The 25,688-nt window shown below is 36.9% G+C and overlaps 3 protein-coding genes across 5 annotated transcripts; 1 reads left to right on the top strand and 2 right to left on the bottom strand.

Annotated features, from left to right (window-relative positions):
• Nucleotides 1–37: 37 nt before the first annotated feature.
• On the bottom strand, nucleotides 38–16,374 carry fmnl1a (formin-like 1a). The gene is made up of 25 exons (XM_055021522.1): nucleotides 15,816–16,374; nucleotides 9,452–9,535; nucleotides 8,993–9,079; nucleotides 8,814–8,887; nucleotides 7,777–7,860; nucleotides 7,553–7,696; nucleotides 7,009–7,117; nucleotides 6,753–6,829; nucleotides 6,575–6,668; nucleotides 6,162–6,236; nucleotides 5,849–5,959; nucleotides 5,400–5,549; nucleotides 5,190–5,291; nucleotides 4,058–4,625; nucleotides 3,847–3,971; nucleotides 3,553–3,755; nucleotides 3,237–3,471; nucleotides 3,084–3,152; nucleotides 2,934–3,014; nucleotides 2,732–2,861; nucleotides 2,490–2,653; nucleotides 2,305–2,406; nucleotides 2,135–2,230; nucleotides 526–631; nucleotides 38–436 (listed from the first exon to the last, which is right to left on the bottom strand). The coding sequence occupies exons 1-25, from the start codon at nucleotides 15,990–15,992 to the stop codon at nucleotides 372–374; spliced, it is 3,312 nt and encodes a 1,103-aa protein (XP_054877497.1). The 5' UTR covers nucleotides 15,993–16,374; the 3' UTR covers nucleotides 38–371.
• A 1,301-nt stretch (nucleotides 16,375–17,675) lies between these two features.
• mlx (MAX dimerization protein MLX) lies at nucleotides 17,676–23,583 on the top strand. 3 transcript variants are annotated; one of them, XM_055021616.1, is made up of 9 exons: nucleotides 17,700–17,776; nucleotides 18,614–18,658; nucleotides 18,753–18,842; nucleotides 19,815–19,924; nucleotides 20,016–20,118; nucleotides 20,741–20,840; nucleotides 21,136–21,337; nucleotides 21,420–21,462; nucleotides 21,538–23,583. In XM_055021616.1, exons 1-9 carry the CDS (start codon nucleotides 17,737–17,739, stop codon nucleotides 21,546–21,548), a joined length of 744 nt encoding a protein of 247 aa, XP_054877591.1. In that variant the 5' UTR covers nucleotides 17,700–17,736; the 3' UTR covers nucleotides 21,549–23,583. The 3 variants fall into 3 exon arrangements, with proteins under 3 accessions (XP_054877592.1, XP_054877591.1, XP_054877590.1); XM_055021617.1 differs by having other exon boundaries at nucleotides 17,676–17,775; nucleotides 18,622–18,658; nucleotides 21,420–23,583; XM_055021615.1 differs by having other exon boundaries at nucleotides 21,420–23,583.
• psmc3ip (PSMC3 interacting protein) lies at nucleotides 23,022–25,568 on the bottom strand. The gene is made up of 8 exons (XM_055021619.1): nucleotides 25,278–25,568; nucleotides 24,871–24,971; nucleotides 24,380–24,469; nucleotides 24,193–24,304; nucleotides 23,921–24,066; nucleotides 23,780–23,833; nucleotides 23,626–23,685; nucleotides 23,022–23,549 (listed from the first exon to the last, which is right to left on the bottom strand). The coding sequence occupies exons 1-8, from the start codon at nucleotides 25,294–25,296 to the stop codon at nucleotides 23,493–23,495; spliced, it is 639 nt and encodes a 212-aa protein (XP_054877594.1). The 5' UTR covers nucleotides 25,297–25,568; the 3' UTR covers nucleotides 23,022–23,492.
• Between the last annotated feature and the right edge of the window lie 120 nt (nucleotides 25,569–25,688).

The raw sequence follows: 25,688 nt of genomic DNA, 5'->3' as shown, positions 1-25,688 counted from the left end.
ACTTCTTGGGTCATAAAAAAAAGCAAATACAAAATACAGTGGTTACAGAAATGTTTACTTTAAAAATAAGTCATGATTTTTTTTAAACAGTCTTACAATTTTAGAGCATACAGGTATAATCAAGAAGCGTAAAAAAGGTTGAGATTGTCTTGATGAATGAACGGTGAATTTATTGGTGAAAATGTTGCATTTTCTGTATTTACATAGCTAAGTAATACTAAAAATATAGTTAATACACAATGCCAAATGACTGACGCTGTTCATGTTATATTGTACATACATCATATTCTAAAAGCTAGATATAGTTGCTTGTATATTTCAGTGTATTTCATGCCGATTCATCAAAATCACTTAAAATAAGCCAAATTGACTCAAGTTTCTTGGCGCTGAGCTGGGCGACGACCGTCTGAGCGTCTGTAAGGCGCTGTCCTCAGATCTGATGAAAAGCGACAACAAGCAAATTGTGAAAGTAGACCTTTATCTACACTTTGGTGTAAAACTCTACAGTGTTTCTTGTTACTGTACCTGTAATGATATCCTCCAGAGCACCATCTTTTCCCTCTCGTACCGGAGATTTCACTTGCCTCTTCTTTAACTCTGCTATCAGATCCATCTTTGGCATCATGGGGCCCTTGAAAAAAGACATATATTGACATTATAATTGAAAGTGTTTCGGGGTTTGTTTGGCTATTTTTACACAAAATTATCACATCACTGATTCAGAGTAATATATTTGAAACATCTGTGTTAATTCTCCTATTTACAGATTACTGTTAATAAAAACTCAGTTTCTCAGACAATTATAGTCTAGAACAGACTCTTGATTGGATCTCATTTGCATCAATTACTGCATTAATCATTTGTTGCATAGATTTGTCAGCCTGTTGTGTTGCTGAGTGGTTTAAAACACTTCACTTTGTATTAATAATGTCCTTCATCTTGTCAGAGACTCCAGGCACACCCCATGCTTGACAATCCTCCACCTTTGCTGCACAGTCTTTTGATGGCTGTTTCAATAGCAGCTTTTGCTACCGCACCTTTTTCTTCCACTAAACCGTTCACTGTTATGCATAAATGCATCACTTTGTGAACTGCAGGCTTCTCTAGCAATGACATTTAGTTGCTTACTCTACTTATACAGGATTTCACAGTCTGTCTGCTGTAAAACTGTCAAGTCAGCAGTCTTGCCCGTGATTGTGTTGGCATGCTCATAGCATGAAATCTGTGTATTTAAAACCTGTTTATATTTTATTGGTTTCACATTATATTCTAATTTCCCAAGAAATTTAATATTAAGGTTTCTTTCATATTAGATCACAATGACATAAATGACATAAACAGGAGCTTGAACAATTTCAGTGTCCAAGAAATCTAAATATAAGATTTCCTTGAAATGCTGACAAATTTACTTCAGAGATTTCAGACTTTATGGGGATGCATTGTGGAATTAATACTTTACAATAGGAAAGAAATAACATAATACAATCATACAGAGCACAAACAAACTTGAATCATTCAAAATCTCAGGAGTTACTTTCTTTGAGGTTTATACTGAATAGCTATTGTTTTAGAGAAATTCTGTAGTAACCTCAAAACCTTCAGTAATCCAATCATTTTAATTAATCATTCTATATTTTTGATGTTTCATCTTTTGTTGGATAAAAAAATGATGCAAAGTCTTCAGAGAATAATCAATTCAATAAAAAATCTGATAGATATTTTAATTTTTTTTTATTTTTAGAACCGTTATGTTACAAATGTTTAACTACAGTGACAAACAAACTACCACTAGTATCACGTTTTTGTTTCTGGCTACAATTGAACACATTAAAAAATAAATGTTAGCAAATTGTTAAGAAATGTGGGCACAAACTGGGGATGAAGTGAACTGACTCTGAGCTGAAATAAATTCAGATTAAGCAGAGGATTATATGTTTTATATGGATGATACTGATGTGCTACTTTTACGGCAAACTTCTGTGATAACTGTAGTGCCCTTGGCAGCCCTCTGCTGTTGTAATCCTGTCTCTGTCTGGAAATGTTTAGTTTGAGACAGTCTATGCTGTAAATCAACAAATCGGAGAAAATCTAAAATCTTCCAGTCAACATCATTTCTAAGAAGGGATCTTCTTACCTTTTGTGCTGCAGGCTTGTTTGGAGCTGGTGCTTCTTTTTCCTCAGAACTCTCCCTTTCCATTTTCTTTTTCAGCTCAATTTCTTGCAGTGCAGTCTGCATTGAAAATACAGATAAGGTTATTGGCATGAAATGAGCTGTTGTAGAAATGGATCCAACAAAGACCTCACCTTATAAGCCTTTATGAAGCGCCCAAACAGCGGGAAAAACATGGAAGGCTGCGTGGTTTTGGGATTCTCTCCAAAATACTCCACGACAGAGGCATAAGCCTCCTGGAGGGATAAGCACAAATGTTTGTAAATATAATAAACATATTACAAGCTGTTTCATGGGATCATAATTACAAAATTCCAACCTGTGCCGACTTGCTGTCTTTGATCAAAGACTCCAGGTGCTCACTGTTTGTTTTGATGAATTCCTTTAACACCAGGCTGTCATCCTGCACCAGGAACTCCTTCTTGGTCATCTCCATTCCTCGCTCCAATGACCGGATATCCTGGAGAATACTGTCCAGGGATACTGGCAAAGAAAAACGATAGTTTTAATAACACATTCAGACACTAAAAAATGTTAGCTAATTGAGGTGTATCTATGTACCAAGAGCTGCTTTGTCTATAAAGTGAAGATCGGTGTGGAAGTTGACCAGGTCTGGGTATTTTTCAAGGATGATATTAGTGATGAACTGAAGTAGCGTCTGGGAGCGGTCGGTGGACTTGGTCTCCAACAGCTGAAAGGTGACATAACAGGTTTAATGTTTAGTGCAAACACACGAGTAAATCTACAAAGCAAAGCTACTTACAAGGTCAAGACTCTGTAGCCTGAAACCGTAGGCCGCACCTCTCTTACTGCTGTTCATGTAGTTACCAAAGGCGAGAACAATCTGAAAGAAAATGCATAAGTTGAATGCAAAATCTCACACTTCGGAGTCAGTGTATCCAGGTTGACTTACTTCTAAGATCTTTTTCAGTTTAGCTGAAGACTTGATGGACATGGAGGCAGCAATGATGGAGTTCAGTTGCTGTGAATGAAGTGAAAACACCATAAGTCCATTTGGTTTGAGCCTATTTCAGCTGAAGTTTTAGTGCTTTAACCACAAACTGACTGGCTGCAGGCGTTTGACACTCTCTGGGAAGTTGCCCATGAAGGTAAGCGTGTTTATTCGCTGGTTTAGACGGGCGATCTTCCCGAAACGTAGAATGAATTGGTCTTCCTTAGTCAGCTCCTCCAGTGGACGGCCTTCTTTCTCATAGTTCACAAGAAGTTTCATCTCAAAGTCTGATGGGATGAAGTGCTCAAGTAATTCCAGGAAGTCTATGGCCAGAGACTGTTGGTCATACCTGTACAATAGATGGACTAGCATCAAAGAGAGCAGTGAAAGGGACAAGAGGAGACTTATTCTGGGAAATAGAAGGACATACGTCTCTATGGCTGTGCAGATAGCCGATGGGTCCATTCCACCCTTGCGGAGAGTGATGGCTAGATTCTTGGCCTTGTTTGCGTCAATAAGTGATGTCTTGGTAGGAGCCTTTTGTGCCACCTTTTTCTTAACCTTGGATAGATCTGCAGTATTCCCCTGTGCCCTTGTCTTGAACTGTTCCTCAAATATTTCCATGTTCAGCTCCTTGTAGGGACAGAATGTTAGGCGGAGATAATTAATTATTTTATTACAGGACCAATTTAAAGTGCAAATATTGAAAGTCGCAAAATCTCACCCCTAGGATCTGTTCATCATCTAGCTCATTAAACACTGTGCCAGTTACTTGGTTTGGTTTTAAAGCCTGCCAGTTCAACAAAGGCATCCTGTACTTGGTCTGAATTGCCTTCTTAGTCTTGAACCCTGACCAAACATAAACAGAAAGTGGTCAACACAAATCAGGTTATGAGCTTTAGTGAGATTTTTCCCATTTGTCTCAATGTCCTCACCAGATTGGGCATTTGGAATTCCAGGAGGAGGTGGGGGTCCACCACTTGGTGGAGGAGGAGGAGGTGGGGGTCCACCACTTGGTGGAGGAGGAGGAGGTGGGGGTCCACCACATGCAGCACCAGCTGGAAGTGGAGGAGGTGGCGGTGGACCTGCTCCGGATGGGGGAGGAGGAGGTGGAGGAGGCGGAGGAGGAGGAGGTGGAGCAACTGTACTTCCATCGGATGGAGGAGGAGGAGGGACAGGAGGAGTTGTGATCTCCCCTGGACCACCAGTTGTGGTGGGTGCTGAGGTTTGGATGCTTGGTTCGATGGAGGAGGACGGGCTTTGGACATACTCAACAACTTTCACAGGCACAACCTGGATGTCGAGGCCTCCTGACGGAGTGCGTCCGAGTTTGATCACCCCCTTGTCCTGCAGCTCCTGAATCTTCTGCTCAAGCTCAGATTGTGACTGACCAACAGAGGAGCCACGACGCTCCCGGTCCAGCTCCCGCTCCCTGTCCAGCTCCCGCTCTCGTTCTCTCTGCTGCAAAGAGCTGACCTGGGAACACGACTCACGGAGGCTTTCCTGAAAGAGGCACACACAGATTGTCTTAACTCAGCTTGTCAATGGTAAATATTCCTTGAGTAAATAGGTTGCAACCTCAGGCAGCATATAATAGTGAAAACCATAATTATTTGTCACTTGATATTGACAGGAACTTGCTCTTTCTGTTGTTTTATCAGTTTCCCACTTTGATTTGTACTATGTATTAAATTGGGTATAAATACACATCTAAACTCCTCCATATTTTCTGAGACTTACATTCAGGAAGTCAGAATGATTTTAAATGCACTGCATTCAAACATAAATGTGTGTTCAAAAATATATAAAATTTTACATTATAGCTTTATATATTTCTGTTTAGATAAAAATGCTGTCTAGACTTGCATTAATATGACCAGATTATGTTGCCACAGTGGCAAAATAACAGGAAATGCACAACTTCATAGTAAAAATAGGCTATAACATCCGTTTCTTCTCAAAGCTTAATCAGATGTTTTTTCAAATTTAATCTTAGGGTTATCAATGGTACTCAAGGTCACGATTGCACTCTTTGCCTCTCTGGTAGTATGCATTGTTAGTTCTTACTTTGAGGAGCTCTGCTTCCTTGGTGGCCTGCATGAGCTGAGTCTCCAGTTCAGATATTCTGTCTGTGGTCTGAGTCTCCAGCTCCTGAAGCCGGGAGTTCAGCTGCAACACAAAGCAAAAATAACCCTGCTGTTAAGCCCCGATTTAAACCACAAACTGGTTGTGGTCTCCATTACTGAGCTAAGAATTATGTAAGATGTAATATTTTACCTGAATGTTGTGATTCTGCAGTTCATCCACATGTTCCAGTACTCCTCCCCTGTTCTCGGCATCCTCCAGCAGAGCGCCAACATCCAACACGTTGTCCAAGTAGGCATGAATCTGGACTTGCAGCTTCTCGCTTTCAGTCTGTTTCAGACTCTGTTTCACAGCAATGCATGAAGATAACAAATTAAAAGAGGTTATATAGCATACAATAATATATGTTCTACATACACATATAAATATTATTGTATGTTTAATGCCTACAATCACTGTCATGTTTGTTACATTAAAGACAAATAAATAGCCTCAGGTTCATTTTATAGCTCATTTTATGGCAACTCTTCATTCATCTTTAACATAAAACACTGTCAACTTACACATTATTAGAAATGATGCATTTTTTCTGCACTACTGATGAATATGAAGGTCTAACCTGAATTTTTCCAAACACTGACCTCCAGATATTTGTCTAATCCAAGGTGTGTGAACTCATACTGTAGATGAACTCGGAAGTTCATGTTCTCCACTGAATGGACCACAATGTTTATGAACTGCATGCAGGCCACCTGCCGACAAATGTGGAAGTTGAACCAAAGTTAGTTTTACTTGGTTCAGTTAAAAAAAACGCTATATTAAGACTCAAAAAGAAAAGTATGTTACTTGTTTAATTTTTTTGACATATCAAATATTAAGAAATACTATCTAAAAGTTTCATAGCCTAAAATTAGATAGCATCATACAGAAGGGGTGGTAAATCCATGGTCCTACCATGAAGTCAATATTGTTGTCATCATTGAGGAAATACTCCATCAGCTTCTCAAAGCGGTTTCTTTCTTTGCTGACCTGAAGACAATAAACATTTAGATATGCAGTTAGACTGTTGCCCACCTGGGGGCATAAATATATCTTTTCAGAATTTTTGATCAGCTAAATGTATTGGATTTCTTATCGAAACACACTATAAAAATATGCCCTAATCCTGCACTGCATCAGAGTTTGGACTTATGAACACTCGAACGACAAGTTCACAAAGTTAGAAATGCAACAACATGAGAAGTGGATTGTGTCACTGGCAAGATGTGTCATCTTGTCAATGACAACATCATGCAAAACCAGAATTACTAAAGAGCAAAAATCACATGGCATTGGTTGCGTTTAGAAAACTCCCCCAAAAATTTCACCTCCTTAAAGTTGTCAAAAGCAGAAAGAATGATGTCGTGTCCTCCTCTGACAAGACAAACGGCAGCCAGCAACTCCAAGACGAGAGCTTTGGTCCTGTCACGGCAGATTGGGACATGTCAGATATCCATGCAGATGGGTCAGTAAAGCACAGTTTAACTCAAACACAAAGAAACTCACCTGGGATTTTTGCTGTTGAGGCTGAGCGTGATCTCATTCACACAGCGTGGGTGAGTCATTACAAGGTTAAAACCAGACTGAAAGCAGAAGAAAGTTTTAAAACAACCTTTAATTTTATAAAATGGTCATCTTTCATCTTTGTCAAAGGAAGCTTAAGATTTTTGCACATCCAAAGATTTAAAACTTAGTTTTCTGTTGCAACACATTTTGATGACAATTCATGTCTGTATGTTCAGACTATTTGATATTACTGTACCTGGTAGTTCATGATGGCTCTTAAGCACATAATGCACACATGTATATCATCTCTCTGCTGGGATAAATGTGACTTCTTATGCATCTTGTTTGCCAGAGTAGAACTTATCCTGAAAAGGAAGACTAAGTTTAAGCGTTAAATAAATAAAAGCTGTGAGACAAGAAATAATGGCTTCAAATGGCTTTAGCTATAAATGGAGTCCTGTAGCTGCTAAAGATGTCAGTCATATTACTTTGACCTAAAATAGTATTTTTTTTTTGTCTCTGACATCTTGCATCAGTTCAAATAAAATGTGAAGAGGACACTTGCGGAAAGAAAAAATTCTACCCCATCATTTTTTGAGAAAATGGTTGAGTGTCTCAACATTGTGACCACATAACCCATGGCTTCTGCTTTACAGATGAAATTTTGTTTCATCTGTTCGACTAAATTTGCTGCGAGTTCCTTTTTCTGAACATCTCATGGTGATGAGAACTATGTAGACGACCCGGCCTCTTTCTAATCACAATTATACCACTGATAGTTTATGGGTACAGCTTCTTACCTCACAGTTAGGGCACGTGCAGCTCTGCTCATCCCATGCGAGTGACCCCCACTAGAGCTCTTGGTCAAATCTTCCATTGACCGCTCTGCTGGTTTTTGTCTGTCTGACAGGGTGCCACCATTTTCCACGGTCTCCAAATCAAATCTGCAAAATGTCAAAATTTGCTCTTAGTGACAAACGTTGCCACCATCACAGAACACAGCAAATATTCTGTAAGTACTCACGAAGTATCACTTTGAGCATGGGACAGGTATTCCACCAGGACATCCAAGCCTTTGTTCTGCTCATTAAGGAATTCCTGAGCCCATCTGAAGAAAAAAATATAAATTACACTGACGAATAAAGTATATAAACAGGCTTAATGTAGCACAGCAAGGGTTTGTCAAGTTTTCAACCAGATGCAGCAAGGAATACAGGATTCTTTAACGACAAACAAAATGAATTGAGTTTAGGCACTGAGGTCAGAAATAAAAATTTATGTTAACTTCATTGTTTTGTCTGCATAAAAACTACAATTAGAATTTAAGCTACAAGAATTTTAAAAGAGTAACGCCTGTAAATAACTTATGTTGCTCACCTCATTACAGAGCTATGTTTTGTGTTACACTCAATGTTGGTATCTAAACATTAGGGTTCTGTGCCTCCCACCCATATTGCTGAACTATTTATGCTTCTGCGTTATTTATGGATGTGGATGTGTGATGGGTCATTCAAATACATATGATGAATCATGAATGACAACACTCGTTTTCCTTGTTCATTCCTTATTATGATCTATTTTAGATTTAGACTGTTACTCATTCAAGGCAAATTCATTTTTTATAGCACCCTTCATAAAATTACATTGTGACAATTTAAGAAGCAGAGACAAGATTATCACTTTAAAAGCACAAAATAATCCAAAAAGAGTCACTGATATGCTTTGGAGCGCAAAAATTGTGGGAATTAATTAGTTATTCAAACACTCCAAAGCCATAACTTGTGTTACTTTGAACTCAGAGGCACTAGAGGCAGATTAAAAGTTTTAGACAATTTGTCTCTTGATTGATAGCATGGTTGTATTGAATGCAAATCCAGTTTTGTTAACGTCTTTACTATTGGGCCTTTGTATGACATTTGTGCACCGTACATACCCAAGAAAATCAGTAAAAGCTGAATCGGCCTTAAAAATGCAGAGTAATTTATAATTAAAGCTGGGATTAAAATCTGGATAAATTGTATTTTCATTTCAGATGATGAAATAAAAATCCCACATACTGACCCGATGTGATTAGTACGAAGAGATATCTCCAAGGCTTTAAGAACCTGGGTGGCATCTTGAATTTTTTTCCTCGACTAAGGAAGAAAAAAAAAGAGATCATTTTGTGGTGTCACTACACATGTTTGAAGATTAAGTTTGATCTTAATTCTATTATTCAGGGGGTCATGCATCCCACTGACCCTGCGGGACACCCCTCCTTGATCTTGGTAGAAGCTCTTTATCTTGGACAAGTAAGTGGAGGGAGGGCTCTTCACTTGGAAGCGCTCCTGGTGGGAAACAGAAAACAGATTTAACGTATGCATATGGCGCTTCACAATTTATTAGAAAACCAGTGACGAGCACAAACGCACAGTCATCATATTTGTGCACCATTTGAAGCTATTCCTGCATGCACCACTAAATACAAAAAAAATGACACCAACCACCCTAGATTACCATAGTAACAGCTCCATCAGTTGTCACCACTGAAACTGAGCTGCAGGGTTTCCACCCTGCACACATCACACCATTTTTTTTCACTAAATGTTTATGTACTTTCAGTCAACTCTGTCCTGGTGAAAGCACTGATGCAACAACCCTGTTCAGTGCCATGACGTCTTTTGTGGTTGAAAGGATGAAACACCAGCAAAAACACTCACCTGATCGCAGACTAATTCCCATTTCTTGTCGTTGTCATATTGACTCAATAGCTTAAGTTTGTCCGGGGGCAAATTCATGTAGCTCTGAAGGAAAAGAGAAAGAGAAATTATTATTTTTATTTTGATAGAGAAATTTATATTGATCCCTTTCTGATCTCTTTTGCTTTTGCTCTTTTGTTACAACTAATAGTTTCACATCATCAGGAAATTTTAAAATCAGACATTGATTGCCTGAGTAAAAAATTAATTAATTAAGGAGGGAGCAGCTATCTAAACTAATTTGACTAAATGTGAAAAAGTAATTTTCCAATAAACCTAATAACTAATTTTGCTAACAACTGCTATCAGATGTTTTTAATAACTGGCAGTGAGTCTTTACATTTCTGTGGAGGGATTTTGGCCCACTTTTCTTTGCAAGACAGTTTGAATTCAACCAAACTGTAATGTTTGAATGGCCTATTTGGAGTCTTGCCACAGAATACGAAGTGGATATATAATCCTAAGCTTTGACTAGACCACTCCAGATACTTAATTTGATTTTATTTGAACCTCTTAGTGTGCTTTGAATTTAAACACCCAGATTTGTAGATATTCTCTCAGGTGCAGACCCAGATTATGACCCATGTTTGACTTTCAGTACTATTTTGTCAAATACTGTGCAAGTTTTACAGAAATGATCATTTAAAACAGTTTTAACTTATGTATACAGAATACTTTCCACTCCAAAAAACATGACTGTTAGGTTAATTGATTTCTCTAAATTCTCCCCAAGTGCGCGTGCATTGTTGTTTGTCCTGTCTGTCTCTGTGTTGCGACAGACTGGTGACCTGTCCATGGTGTACCCAAACCTCTCGCCCGAAACCTTAGCTGGAGATAGGTACCAACACCCTACCCGACTCCATGAGGGACAAGGGTGTTAGAAAATGAATGGATGAATATCTTGGTGATCATCGAGATATTCATTTAGCAAACGTGAGACAGGTCATTCTGTTGATTTTGGTCAGCAGAGGTTGTAAACTGAAACTTCTCCTTAGACATAATTTTTGTCCCCTCTCTTTTTTATTGTTGAATCATGAACACTAACCTTAACTTGAGGCAAAAAAGGCCTGCGGTGCTTTCAATGATTGTTCCTTTGTGATACTCTGAATGAGTCGTCAATGCAGAAGTAATTTTGGCAGGCTGGCCAATCTTGAAGCCTCACACATTTTTTTTATTTTCTCTATTTGTGGACAGTTGGTCTCACTGTAGTTCACTGAAATCCCAAAGAACTACAAAAGGCATTGTAACCCTTTTCAATGACTTAGTTTCTCATTTGTTTGTGAATTTTCTTTGATTGGGGACATTGTGTTTTGCCTTGTCGTGTCTTTCAGTCTCCTTCATGCCAGACACATTTTATTCAAGTGATTTCTAGATTCTCTGGATCTGGCAGGTTGTTGTTTAAGAAGCAGAAACATTTTTTTTTTTAATTGGAGTTCATGTTTAAAAGAGGATCAATCATATTTGACATAAGAACAAGATGTTTTGGATAGCTTTTTTCTTTTAATCATTGAAATTAAATTAAACTGTCTTTACTCGGTTTTTCTGATATTAAAATTTGTTTGCTGATCTAAAGCAAAAACAGAATCAATCCTTAAGGGGGAAAAATGTTTTGTCAAGGCACAACAATATCATTTATACATTGTTTCCTTCTTTTCTGCTTCTGCAATTGTATGTCAGTCTAAACATATGTATATCAAATGTCAGTAAGAAGTAGGAGGATGCACCTGTTCAGAGAAAAGATGACTCACTGTTTGCATGAGTTATGGTTGGTTGTCAAAAGCTACTTCATCTCCCAAAATATATTTGTGATAAACAGAACCTCAGAAGTCTTTTTCGCTGACTACCACTTTAGCTTGATAAAACAAAAAAGCAAAACAATTAAGCTTTTAGAACTTTATAATGCTGCTTTATCACAATGCTTAAAATATACTTTATCTATAAGAGATCCAGGAATAAAACTTCTAATTCCTCCATATTGCACATCTTGAAATAAATAAAAATATTTTCACAAATGTTTTTGGGTTATTACTGTTGGGTTGCCTTTTATTCTGTTTGTGCACCTCTCATGACTTTTTGTTTTGCTACGTCTTCCTTATTGCGTATTGGCAATGTTACAGCAAATCAACAAGATTAAAAATTCACTCCCTTTGCTCTATTTCTCTTTTCTTTCCATACTTTTGGAAAGTCTGGTGGGACTTCGGTGTTGCATTGTCCTATAATAAGATGGACAAATGACCCTGGAAAAGTTGGCCTTAGTTTGGTTCATGTTGCAATACTTCCGGGCAGCTTTCTCCATCCCAGAAGAGCACACAAGTGTAGCTGGTGATATTGATACAAGCCAGCAGACACTGGCTTTTGCCCATGTTTCCAATAACATCTGACTATATTTTTGTCTTAGTTTTTCCCAAGTCAAAGTTAGCCCTAAGATAATACGCTGCTGATTGTTATAGACTTTTCATTTCTTATTTGATGTGCATTGCATCAGCAGACATATAGTTAGAAATAAAAAAAAATCTCTATCCATACTGTTCGACTGCGTGGAGGAAATAAAAGATTAACTAAACTTATAAATCTTGTTTTTAGACTTCTGTTCTCCGTAATCTTTTAGATTATTACGGTTCAGAACTGTAGACAGGGATCACAACTGAAAACCCCCACCTTCATAAATTATGCTGTTGTAGTAAGATCATAAGTTTAGTTCTTAGTGTTAAGAAAGGGCACAACGGAATTCATATAATGACTGAATTCTCAAATAAAAACTGGTTATTCTCTTTAAAACATGAAGAAATAAAATAAATAGACAAAAATAAATGTGAATAATTCAGCATCAAAGAAGGGAGCCTGTAATTAAATTAATATATTCCTGTGCAAATCTTGTGTTTCTTACAAACTTAATTTAAAATACTTCCAGTCAGATTATGCACTTTGTTCTAACCTAAAAACCCCAAAGCACACTTTTACTGTCAAGACAAATAAGTTAACTCAGCACTGGGTGTGGTTTTGAGTTATCCCATGCACACCCAAACAGCAACTTGGTGTTTCTTTTTCACATATAAAAAAGAAGAAGAGGTTCGAAACGGAAATGGCCCGTTGCCTGGGGTACAAGAACTGTGCTTCTTCCTTGGTGGGGCAAGGGTGGAGCCCCTTCGTGGGTTTTGTGGTAAGAAAAAAGGCCAGATGACAATGTAAGTCATGCACATTGACTTCTGCTGTCAATGTTTAGAAAAAAAACTGTTGTTAATAAAGAAAGAAAATGTCCACTTTGTGCAAAATGTCTTTCTTGTTTAAAGATTAAATCTTAAGCTTACATTGGAAGTGTTCTGCTAAAAGAGGAAGTGAGGTCATACATTCATATGAGCATTGGGAGGGTGCAACAGGCACGAAGTAGCACGGGTCATGTTGGTTCACTACGTGAACCAACATAGTGAACCAACATACAGATAAGTCTGTGTTTATCAAAATACAGTTTTGAAGAGCACATCTGATTTCTTAAGAAAAACAAAATTATCTTTACCAGAACTGTTTTAAGTCAGGCAGATTTTCAACAGCCACTGCATCTGAAGCAGATTTAAGTCCAGAATTTGACTAGGCCACTCTACAAGTTTTTTTTTTTTTTTTTTTTTTTGCCATTCAAAGGTGGATTTTATGGTGTGTTTTGGACATTCTCCTTCAGCATTCTTTGCATTTTGAAAGCAAAGCAGTCCCAGATCATCATCCTGCAATCAGCATGTTTTCCTGTCAGCATATTGTTTTTTTTTTGTTTTGTTTTTTTGGAAAAGGCTCTGTAAGTTTTACATTTAACAAGAATGTAACTAGAGGTCCACTCTCCAGAATGTTTTTTTTTTTGTGTCTATAAAGACCTCAGATTATTTCCCAAAAAGATTTTGAGATCATTAAGATTCTGTTTGTGATAAATGTGAGATGTTTTTTTTATTATTATTTTGTCTTGAAACTCTTCTCTTTTTTTGCCCAGTTTCTTTTTGGGCAAAAACATTTGCCTTAATTAAGGCCTGCAGTACTTTAGACGCTGTCCTGGACTTTTATAATCTCATCTATGAGTTGCTAATTCACTCAGAGTAATTGTAGAAGGCCAGCTTGTTCTATGAAGTTTCTCCACTGTTCCTATATTTGCTTCTTTTGTAAATAATGGTACTCACTGTGATTCACCAAAGACCAACCTATTAAAAATAGCTTTGGAGCAATTTCCTATCTGTTTAAAAATTTTTTACTTAATTTCATCAGACAGGCTCTATTTAAGTGATTCTACAGGTTAGAAAGCAATCAAGCCCGGGTGTGACAAGTAAAACTGTTGCACCCAAAACTCAGCTTTAAAATTTTGGTTATTGACAGTTAATTCTTGGTTTCAGCACCAGATTGGTTTGGACATGTTTTCTTTCTTCTTAATGCTTAGCCATTCAAAAATTGTTTGTTCTGTATTTACACAAGGTGTATTTGTGGAACACTGATGTTTGTCTGATGATATAAAACATTTAATTGTGACAAGAAAGCAGAATAAATCTGTAAGAGGACAAATACTGTTTTCTCGGCCCGTCCAGCCTGAGGAAAATGTGTGAGACTCACATACTCATATTCTCTACAATTACAATTACAATCATGAAACAACATATTACAGTTATGACGGTGCATACTCTTTATTTTCTCCACCTTCGACTGATGCACAAACCATGAACAGCAGCTCCTGGGGTAAATTATCCTAAATATTCAATTAATCTATGACATATGTCTGTGTAAAATGTAGATAAACAGCTACGTTAAAATGTGAAGATGATCTAAGTCCATCCACCTATCTATACTCCATACCAGCTGGAGATAGTGCCTATCTCCAGCAATCATTGTTTAAGAGTTGAGAGATATCCTGGACAGCTTGCCAGTTACAGTTACCAGTTACAATGGAAACTCTCTCCTCTGAGCAGCTTAGTAACCTATTAACCAAACAGTCTTGCTTTTTGGACTGTGGATGCCAGAGTTCCAAGTCAGAACACACACATGCTAATGGAGAACATGCAAACTCCATACAAGAAGACCTTAACTTTAAATGTTGATATCAAATGTAGGCATCTCTCGTTGAGTCTGCTTTATAAAATAAATGCATTGCATGACTTTCACCACCAGCATGACTTTAGTCATCTGGAAACCTAGGAGACCAGTCATTATAGTAATTTAGCAATGCTTTTTGGCAATTTTATATTTCCCCTTTCATGCCTGATATTAAATTGCATTCACATAAAAATATATTGTTAGGGTTTTCTTTTCTAATTCAATGTGTCAAATGTTGTGGCACCATTGCAGATCTGGATGTTGGAGCAGTATTTTGAGGACTTAATCTAACGTCTTAAGTAAATTTAAGATGCAATAAGAAACTCTTTTCACAGCCAGTTTATAATATGTTGCATAGAAAATTATTTTGTTTTGAGATAAATACTAATACATTTATGTTTCATTTTTTCATTTGGAATGTTGTTTAGTTGTTACTACTATTAAGTAAATCTAGAGAACAATAAAGAATAAAGCAAACCACTTCTTCCTGTTGTAATGTTTACATGGGAAGGCAACTTCACACTGTAAATTGCAGAAATAAATCTTCATTCTGATACTGTTGTATCTGAAATCAGCTCGTCATAATCACGTCTCAATTTATAATCTCTGTTCTTTGGATTTCATTAGTGCTTTACTTTGCTAACACCAACATAACCTAGACCAAGTGAAACTAATCTTTAGTTTCACAGATCTTCTTTTCCAACTCAAAAGGTTTTTTGTTCATATATTATAAGAATTTGACTTTCTGCTGGTGGCTGTGTGATTTAAACAAATACTGTATGTATTACTCCTGAAGATTGGGGGTTTTTGTCCCCAGCCCTTTGGGACTGTTGAAAGAATGGTGAAACTCTTGCTTTCCGGTCCTGTGTGCTTTCATATAAAATGTGTTGCTCAACTTCCCCTTGAGGCCAGCTACCCAGGCAGGCACCAGTCGCCCGCCTTGTAGACAGGCACTTCAGAAGAACATTGAATTATTTGTGAACATTTGAACAAAATGACCAATTATTGATCGCTTTCAAAAATCCTGATCAGTAGTTATAAAATTTTCAGAAGAAACTGAGATAGGAAGTGGAAAAAGTAATAGAAATATTGGTAAACATGTCTACCTTCACTTAATTTAAGTCTCAATTGATTTTGTTTTCCTAGCGCTGTGTTTCCTGATCAGCTGGTGTGCTACCAGAACTTACACAATTCCTTGAGTCTGTGCAGATCTCTATAATCTAGTTTGTTTTTATGTGCAGTAAGGGTGTGTTCTTCAGCTACTCACCAGCACCACATTGAAGCGCTCCTCCAGCTCCTCTTCTGGGGGCATTGGAAGTTTTGGTGAAGAAGATTGCCTCTTCTGCAAAGACAGTGTGGGGTCGCTCATCGCCGAAACTGAGTTCCTGGCCTCTCTGCCTTCGGCCGCCTCTAGCTCCAAGCCCCCTGCGGCCGCATTCCCCATCACTAATCTCCACAAGTAATCCAGGGGGAAAGCTGTACACAAACCAATTCACCAAAAAAATCTGACTGTTCCACAGCAGAGTAGGGAAAGGTGATCACTCCAAATGACAAGAGAGAGAGAGTCCTGGTCCTTCAAGGTGATGAACATTAAGTCTCCTGCTCACTAAAATCTTGCTTGTCCAGATGACACAAGAGGTGAAGAAAAAGGTTGGGTTGTCCTCATGTTTGCTCTCTGATTAACATCTCTAGATACAAGATTAAAAAAAAACAGTCAGGTCTGGACAGAACTGAGAAATAAAACCTAGCCTGTGTCTCACCAACTATCTGCACGGGTTGAAAACTTCTCTGCAGAGTAAAACTCAGAGGCCTGTGTGTGAGAGGAAGGAGAGGGAGTGTGATACACTCTGTAACTAAGTCAGAAACCACAGAAGCACAAAAGCAGAAGAGCAACTTCCTGTGTGACAGCAACAGAATCTGGTGTAGAGGACAGGGTGGAAGACAAATTTGGCAACCATTAGTATGCATGAAATAGGTGTATGATTAGAAAAAGAAAAGTACAGTGTGGTGGTGGCTCGAAGATAAGATATGAAGTTATTTTAATGAAGTTATTACATTAGCAGTTGCACTTGAAAACTTTAAAACAGGAGGAAACTTCCCCGAGTTAGTGGTAAAAATATTTGCACTAGAGACGTTTGTTTCCCTAAACTTATGTTTTATATGATTAAATTACCAGAGTAATTCCTTAGACGGTTGCTAGTCAGGTAAATAAAGATGACTATGGAAAGAATGATAAAACAGCGCCTCCGTGCGGTAAAATCAATTGTTGCATTAACTGAGATGCATTTAGGGTCATTATGTTAGTCAATTTCCTATTTCCTGATTAGTTTAATGTTTAAGTATTCTTATTGAGAGTTAGTTAATTAATGCTATTTCAAAATTGACTTCAACTACCTGCTACTACTTTTAAGTGTCTTGTTGTGTGTGTACTGCTCATGAACTGAAAGCTGAAAAGCTAGCGTCGAGTCAAAGCAACTTATTACAATATTTGCAACAGCCCTCACTGTCCTCACTGTTTATTTATTTGAGACGGCTAAGATTTCTTGAACATACTTTAAATCTGGACTTTTTTGTTGCTATTTCTAGAGGCGCACTTGAAAGCAGTCTTGGTACTGAGTCATCCTTCCAAATTAACGAAGATGTGTTTTACTATATAGTAAATACAGTATGTTAATTTAACATACTGTATTTACGTCAGGCAAAGGAAGGTAAATGTTGCAAGTGCAATGAAACAGTGCCTCTATGTGGCAAAAGTCAGCAAATGCATGTAGTGGTGTTACATTTAGAGTCCTCTCAGTGATAGGAATTTATCATTATCAACGTCAAATATTTTGGGCAAGTGTTCAAAAGACAAAATTTAAAGTATGATATTCTGAATAGTCTCATAAATATTTATGAGGTAACTTGTTTAGTTGTCGTTGCATTCAAGTCTTTGTTCCACCTAGCTGTTCCATCCAGATAAATTATACTTACTATACTTATGTGTTCTACAAATGAACGAGAAAACTCATAGTTTGAGTAAAGTAGGGGTTGCATCTTCAACAGGTCGATATCAATGTTCACATTTGTTTAATGTGACTTCAATCTACTGCTTAACGTTTAATTTTGAATTATTTTGGCGCTGTTATTTTCATTTTCTGAGCAGCACCTGAAGACAGCCACGCTATTAGTTTATTTAGCATTCCAAAATGACGGATCCAACTACGTCTCCAGAGGACCACTGGAAAGTAAGTCACTGTTAAAGACCACTTTTCAGGTTCCTGCTCATTGTTTTTACTGTGACATCTGTAATATTTAATAAACTGTTTGGAAATGCTGAAGTTTGAACGGCGCTGCTAATGTAGCGTTAGCTTCATCACGTTCAGTAACATTGGAACAGATGGCTAACGTGCTAGCAAAGTAAACAAAGCCGACTAAAAAGAGAAACTCGTGTTTCTTATCTAATATTTGTTTTCTTCTAAATTAGCTTGAAGAAGAAAACAACTAAGGCATTAAACTACATTTAAAATAGCAATTTTAAGTGAAGTTGAAAGGCTTATTAAATGGCCACTTCGTCTTACTTGATACGTTTCACACTAAGCCGTTTCTTTGCCAATATTATTGTATCCTTTCTTATTATTTAACCTTTATATTTTATTTGCATTCAACTGAGCATTAATTTTAGTGTGCAAACTCTTGCTGACGAAAGATATATTAATAAAATTTGAGAAATTGGAGCCTTGAATCGAGTTTTAAACCTATTTTGTCGAACAACATTCTTTTTTAAGATAACTCCTAACAGTAGACAGTGTTTCTCGTTTTTTTTTTCCACTATTCGCAGTGGAAAATCTGGGCTAACACAACCAGGCAATAAACCCATTGTGTTACGTTGCCCTACATCCAGCAATAAAACCGATTTGACACATCGTTTATCTTCTGTTGTACTTGAAATGGACAAGTCAGGACATTACTCAGTAGGGGGGGTTGGACTGGCTTGTTGCTCTTTTGTCAACATATTTAGGACAGCACATGTTGTCATTTCGACCTCACACTATATTTTATTTCTTCTCTGCTACTTGGTGATGGCCGGGCAGACAGACGGGGCTTTTAGCGACAATGGCTTTGACACCAGTAAGTACTTCTTGCATGACATGCCATCTTTTCTCTGTGATCTTTTGCCTCTCCTGTTTTTTATTTTCTCATATCTATTGTTTTGTTTACTCAGGTTTCTTCACTGATACTGCCAGAAAAGGTAGCATTGTGTCCAGGGCAAACAGTATCGGTTCTACAAGTGCCTCTTCAGTTCCAAATACAGGTATTGTCTTTTTAACAGATAATTGTTTTTTCTTACAGCTATTTACAGTCCATGTGTAATATGTTTAGAGTTGCACAGTATATCAAATAGTCAGGGTTCCTGCCCTTGAAAAATAAAAAAATGCATAGAATTAATTTCAGGTCTGGTAAAAATGCAAAATCTGATTTTCCAGACTTGCATAATTTGAATGTTTTTAAAAGACTAACATCTCCTGATGTTCAATACACACAGTGGGTTTACATACATTGATGTAAAATTGGCATGCTTAACTTTGATTTACCAAATGAGGTCTTGCGTTTAAAATTTTACATATCAGAATTTTTGTTTTTCACTTAAATGCTCTTTCATAAATCATTCAGCATATTGCTTGGTTTGATTGGCATCTGACAACTCTTGAAACAGAGCAGATCTAAAGTCAGTTCAGAGCGCTGCCTTAAATAGTCTGGAGCTCGGAAACCAATTTTAACATTGTGTTTTTCATTATTTGTGTAATCTACAGATAATAAGATTTGACAACTACAGGGACAATTTATTTTTATCATAGGATTCAAAATAAACACAGAGTAAAGTGAAAGTTTACTATAGCAAACTTGGTCTACAAAGGTTGATGGTTTAGCTTATTATATCCACTCTTTATTCTGGTCAATAATCCAATTAAAATGTAAATATGAAAAATCTGAACAAAAAATTCCATCCTTAATTAATAAATATGTTAAGAAAAAAAATCTGACTTTAGCTATCAGAGCATTTAAACATATTTAAATGTTCATTTGATAGCTGTTACTCAAATGTCCAAAACCAAAAGACGCAGCAAAAAATTTAGAGGTTTGATTGAATTTGGAAAAGTATGAAAGAGTAAATTCAAATTTGACTTAAAGGGTACTTAGTGTTTTCTATTTTGGTGATTCATTTTCCTAGTGATTTATAATACAGACATGTTTCCATGATAAAAATGAATTTGTTCCCTAACAGATGATGAAGACAGCGACTACAGGCATGAGACGTCGTATAAAGACTCATATAAAGACCGAAGGAGACAAGCACACACACAAGCTGAGCAGAAGCGTAGAGATGCAATCAAGGTAACTTCACATCAGGTTCCTTGTCCCCCAATTATCAAATATTATACATATTCTAGAAGTTTCTAATTTTATTCTCTCATTCTAACACCAGAAAGGTTATGATGACCTTCAGGCAATAGTTCCAACCTGCCAACAGCAGTCTGAGTTTGCTGTCGGAGCACAAAAGATCAGCAAGGCTACTATTCTTCAGAAAAGTAAGTTGTAGTCAACAAATGCCTTATGAATTGTGAGCCAATGTGCCTTAATGTATTCAGAAAACAGTTTCTGTTTGTGTTACATGTAGTTTCATCCCTAACTCAACAATGTTATTGCTGAAGAAATAAAACAAAAACTGGTGCTTTATTCTGCCTTTTGTAATTTTTTACAATAATGTTTGTACTTGCATTGTTGTTGTTTTTTTAAGTTCTGATTTTATGGAGCCAAAATGACAGAGTTTTGATTGTAGATTCTATCCTCATAATAAATACTTTTGGATATTGTTATTTTAACTTCTTGAACAGCAGTCCTGAAATTTTTATGCTCAATTTTAAGTAGAATTCAACAATGATATGTTAAAAGTTTAATTGATGGGGAAACCACTTTTTTCTTAGTTGCACACCTTTTCATATAGTTTCATAGTTTTAAAATTAATGCTTTTTAATTGAATTCAAGAGTTAAAAAAGAGCATCAAACAAAAGAAGTTGTTGAAATCTTGCCATGGCTGAGTTCATTTGTGAGAAATAAAAAGGGAGAAGCAGCATTGCCAGCAACTCATAATTGACTTCCCAGTGCTGTGCCAAGATCTGTGACTAATGCATTTTTGTTTTATTGTTTCAGCAATCGACTACATCCACTTTCTTCATAAAGAAAAGAAGAAGCAAGAGGAGGAAGTTTCTGTCCTAAGGAAAGAAGTGATGGCTTTGAAGATCATGAAAACGTGAGGAAGTGGTTTAACTCTTTTTTATTTTTTGCAACATAAAATCTCCCTTTATCTAGAGAAAAGAGGACATAAAGTCCTGACTGCCATAAGAATTTGGATTTAAAAATAAATGTTGATCATGGGTAAAGAGAGAACATCTTTTTAGCTTTGATTGCAATTAATCTCCTCTTTGAAACGTGTGAATCCTAATAGGATATATATAAAAAGAAAACTGTGAAAATCATTATGTTATTCCTACACAGAAACTGCAGCTCTTCACTAAATTGGAAATGAGATGTTTGTTTCCTTCCAGGAACTATGAGCACATAGTGAAGGCCCACCAGAACAACCCACAGCAGGGAGAGGACCAGGTCTCTGACCAGGTCAAGTTCAACATCTTCCAGAACATCATGGACTCGCTATTTGTGTCTTTCAATAATTCTATTTCAATGAGCAGCTTCCAAGAACTGTCTGCCTGTGTTTTTAGCTGGATTGAGGAACACTGCAAGCCACAGGTAAGGACTCTTATGGACGGACGCTGCACAAAGCAAAACATCAATCTGCAGAGGGAGTGACCTTGTTTCTCTTCTTTCTCAGATGCTGCGAGAGTTTGTTGTTGGAGTGCTCCGGCAGCTCAATGGTCAGCTTTATTAGTTGTGGGGAAACCTCTGGCTAACTTCCAGAAATTGACTTTTAACTTGCTCTTGCCTCCTAGGATGGAATTAAAACTTCAATCTGCCACAATCCTCACATTGACTTCAGCTCATCAGAGATTCCTGGATTGTTATTAGATTCCCTCGTCAGATGCTATGGGGAGAGATGAAAGGTTGCCTTGGCTTGAGCAGTTAAATAGGGTTGCCTTGTGACCTGTTTACTGTTAGAAATTTACATCTCTTTAGTGTATTTTTTGCCCCACCTCAAACTTCTAAGCCACATTTCACTATTTTAAGTGAAATGTGGTATGCAAAGAACATCTAGTTATAATTTAAAAAAAGAGCACAGAAAATGGAACATATGAATAAAAAGCTTCCTACAAAACGACGCAGGAAGTAGTGTCTTATCAGGTCTTCTTCCCAAGGTTGCATAGTTTCATAATCTAAATGGTAACCCTATATATATATATTCACAACTATGTATGTGTTCACAACTATGTATGTGTGCCTACAAATAGACGTTCATATCAAGTCAGTTATTCAATTCAGAGCAAATCTGCTCAGCTTAGACACCATGAGGAAAAATCATTTATTTGACGTAAATGAAGTGATGGTGATGTTTCTGCTGCATCTTTAAATTAATAGAGTAAGAAAGCAGAACGGGCACAGCTTTTCTTCTGTCTCATTAATGTAGCTGGATTCTGAACAAGAGCTTTTTGTGCTGCTGCACACAAACAAGTCACTCCTGAAATTTGTTGGATTGTTATGAGTTTTTCAAGCTCTTCTGTTTTCAGGAGCATGCCATATGGTGCCTCAGAATTTCTATCACTGATGTTTGCTTTGAATGGACTCTTTACTGTGATGGAGCTCCCTGTTTAAATAAGCATAGCTTTATAATGGGGGCAAAGCAGAAAAACATATGTTGTGAATGTTAACCCTCTGTGTCACAGCTCAGTGAACGAATTTAAGTTGTTTATTTACAGGATAATGTTAAACACCAAGTGTTGACTTTGATAAGCCTTTTTTAACTCGATATGAAACATCACTAGAATAAGTTGTTGTAATCCTGCTATGATAAATGTTTAGATCTGCTGTGTGAGCTTTTATGATCAGTATGTTGATTACCACTACAGTTTTTTTCCCCTCATTTATCAATCAAAACACTTCTGTACTCATGGGGGGAGTGGAGACTTATTGATAATTTTCAGTCATTGAATTTAAACAATTTTTTTGTGTTTTCAGGAACTTGATTTCAAAGGTAAATCACTATTAACTTTTAGATACCACTGAAGTCTAATGCATGTGCCATAAAGCCACTTGCAATTACCTCAATGCTGTCATTGAGCTTACGCTACTAATTAAGATCGTATAGAAGTCCATCCATTCAGTCTGGTATTATTTTTGTAAACTCAGAATTGGAAGTTTTATAAGGCTTGTATTTGACGACACGCGTGTCTAAACATGCAGTGGACGTTGTTAACGTGTTGATTTTATTTTCCCTTTTAGGAGAAAAAAAGTGTAAGGTGGCAGGAGAAAAGAAACCGAGTCAACAAGAACCACTTTAATCACAATAAACTTATTTACTTGTACTCTTAAAAATGTGATCAAGCATTAGTTTGATATATCACTATCTTAAACAAAAATAAACATATTTCAGCTGGTAAACAAACTGTTCACAACTCAACCTGAATATGTAGAACTTTTAACATTCATTTGTTGACATTACTGTGAACTCAGGTATGTTTTTGTGGTTATAAAATTGGAAAACAAACCGCTGTTGCCTCTGAGATGATGAGCATCCCTCTAGAACGCCTCAACATTTGTGATTAATTTAACTAATACTGATGTACATAAATGCTTTCAGCTATATTTTCTATTTCAGAATCTGTTAAATTCATATTTATTCAAAGAATCTGTTATAAATAAAGTTTCTTCTTGGGATTAGATCGCTGTGATCAGTTTTCTTAGCTAGTCTACCCAGGCTTGATCTGATTCAGTAGCTGTATAGCTGTTTTATTCAGGTGGTGGGAAGCACCACCTTACAGTCCTCATCCGTCTCCACTCCCACCTCTTCCTGAAGAAAAATAAAAGCACTGTCAGTTAATTAACATTTGTGGAAAATTGATTTAATTACTTCCTTGTCATCTTACCAGGAACTCTTTTTTGCTCTTTGGATATCCCTCCAGGATGGCATTTATCATGTCTGAAGCCTGAGAAAAACAAAACTATTTTAGCACTTCCGAAGCAATTTTCCTTCACCACGACGTGCAAATTTACACTGATTTGTTGACAAAAATACACTACCAATCTCTTCCTCTTTTTCCACTCTTTTACATACACATCACGCTCTTTATAGACCTGCAAATTACAACACACACCACATTGTACAAGAAATGCAGAACAATCAAAGTAAGAGACTAACTGAGGTTTTAAAGTGGTTAATACCTTCTCTTTTTCTTCTGGTGTTACGTGATTTGTAGCTGACTTTATCTTCTCCAGACGTTCTCTATAACCAGAACATTCGGCTTTCAGCTCCTGGATTTCTGCCATCATTTCCTCTGTTGTGAGGGAGCTGTTCAGCTCTTTCAATTCTGGCATAGTACAAAGAAATTCATTTCAGCTGCATTTCCACCACTGGACTAAACAGCTTAATTATGTTATCTTCAGTAGTGTTTTTTTTTTTTTTTTTAATGATCTGAATCAGCAGAGCGGTCTACCTGTATCTAGCTGCCTGCAGCTCTGGGTTAGGGTTTGCACCTCTGCACTGAGCTCTGAAATCTGTTTATCCATGGCCTTCAGATCTGCATCATTCACATCTCTGAACTGAGACTGTGGGTGAGATTACAAATAGTTCAGACATCTCCCTGCCTACAGCAATGGAACATCCTAGATTAACAGACTAACCTGATCAGCAAAATAAATCTTTTGCTTGCCATACGTTTTCTCCTTTATCTTGCCTTCTTGAGCCAGCAGTTCCATGGCTTTGACCACTGCCTGGTGAAGCAAGTTAATCAATCCATCATCAGGTTGCAAACAGTACAGCTTTAAAGATTTCTCTCTTGTGCCCTCTGTAGATTTACAACTGAACATCTTTGGCCAAAAATGCTTCATTAAGTTTACCTAAAACCATATTTTTAATCTTTAAACTAAGTTGAGAACAACCAAGTATTTTTAAATAAGTATAAGTATTTTACATGAAAGTAATTATACTCATTTGTGTTTTTGTAAAAATAATCACAAATGAGTCAATACAAATTAATACACAAATTAAAATACATAAACTGACATTTAAAGAAATTGACTACGGATGACTGGATGGAGGGTAATTTGACCCAGAACAAATCACGAAATCAGAAAAATACAACAACAAAAGATTAAGAAAAAATGTATCTCACAGTTTTTCCCAACCCATGCTGCTTCTGCAGATTGCTGAAGACATCCTGAGCACTGTAGGGACGGTTCTTTTCATTTAGATAGGCGAGGATGATAGACGGTCCTGTAATGAACAAAATATTAAGGCTGTGCAGATAGTAACATTATGCCATTGTGACAGACTTAATGCACTTTTACGTTTGAGTTTACTCGATTTCATCACATCTTATGACTCTTAATCATTTATGCCTCTTTCAGATATTCTCCCGCAACAAACTGTTGTTCGGGTTAGCTAACGTTAGCTTTATGCTAACTTAGCTACACTTTATTTCGAAGTTTCGGTGAAACACCAACGTTTTCCACGTGAAATAAAACGTTGTCTGGGATTAAAAACAATCGAAAATAAATTGAAGTAGTTCATTTTCCTTACCGTTGTCTTTTTTACTCATTTTCGTGTTCACGTTAGCTTTCCAGGTTGAGTTTCGCGGAAACTGTGCGTCACGGAAAAGATCGACTATTTTATGAGAGATATCACACCAGTATATAATTCCAACTCCCTAGTCTCAGCCAATCTGAGATCTTCTGTTGAATTTTTAGCTGATATAAAGTTATATTATTTTGACGGAGGAGCGAATGTTTTCGCAAGTATTTGTCTTAAAGTTGTTATCGAGTGGGATTGGCTTAAATCTTTAAGTCGTAGCTACTAAACCCGAAAAAAATAATAAGCGTTGTAAGACGTCTGTATCTTTAGTTGCTCTCAAAGGAAAAGTACTAAGAACGCCCCCTGAAGTCACAACATAGAAGGAATTTACATTTTTATTTAAATTTAAAGTTAGTAACC

This window comes from Poeciliopsis prolifica, unplaced genomic scaffold (assembly GCF_027474105.1).
Source record: "Poeciliopsis prolifica strain line A6 unplaced genomic scaffold, Auburn_PproV2 SCAFFOLD077, whole genome shotgun sequence".
Taxonomy (NCBI): domain Eukaryota; kingdom Metazoa; phylum Chordata; class Actinopteri; order Cyprinodontiformes; family Poeciliidae; genus Poeciliopsis; species Poeciliopsis prolifica.
The sequence above is the reverse complement of the archived record's forward strand: the minus strand, read 5'-3'. Positions and strand labels throughout refer to the sequence as shown.

Coding starts and splice junctions, on each gene's coding strand:
- fmnl1a (XM_055021522.1), bottom strand. CDS start 15,992: ATGGGGAATGCGGCCGCAGGGGGCTTGGAGCTAGAGGCGGCCGAAGGC. Junction 9,080..9,451: donor GGGAATTAGTCTGCGATCAG/GTGAGTGTTTTT, acceptor GTTTCCCACCAG/GAGCGCTTCCAAGTGAAGAG. Junction 5,960..6,161: donor ACAACAATATTGACTTCATG/GTAGGACCATGG, acceptor ATTTGTCGGCAG/GTGGCCTGCATGCAGTTCAT.
- mlx (XM_055021615.1), top strand. CDS start 17,737: ATGACGGATCCAACTACGTCTCCAGAGGACCACTGGAAAG. Junction 19,925..20,015: donor AGCGTAGAGATGCAATCAAG/GTAACTTCACAT, acceptor TTCTAACACCAG/AAAGGTTATGATGACCTTCA. Junction 20,119..20,740: donor GGCTACTATTCTTCAGAAAA/GTAAGTTGTAGT, acceptor TTATTGTTTCAG/CAATCGACTACATCCACTTT.
- psmc3ip (XM_055021619.1), bottom strand. Junction 24,305..24,379: donor AGATTTATTTTGCTGATCAG/GTTAGTCTGTTA, acceptor TCTCACCCACAG/TCTCAGTTCAGAGATGTGAA. Junction 23,834..23,920: donor CACCAGAAGAAAAAGAGAAG/GTATTAACCACT, acceptor TGTAATTTGCAG/GTCTATAAAGAGCGTGATGT.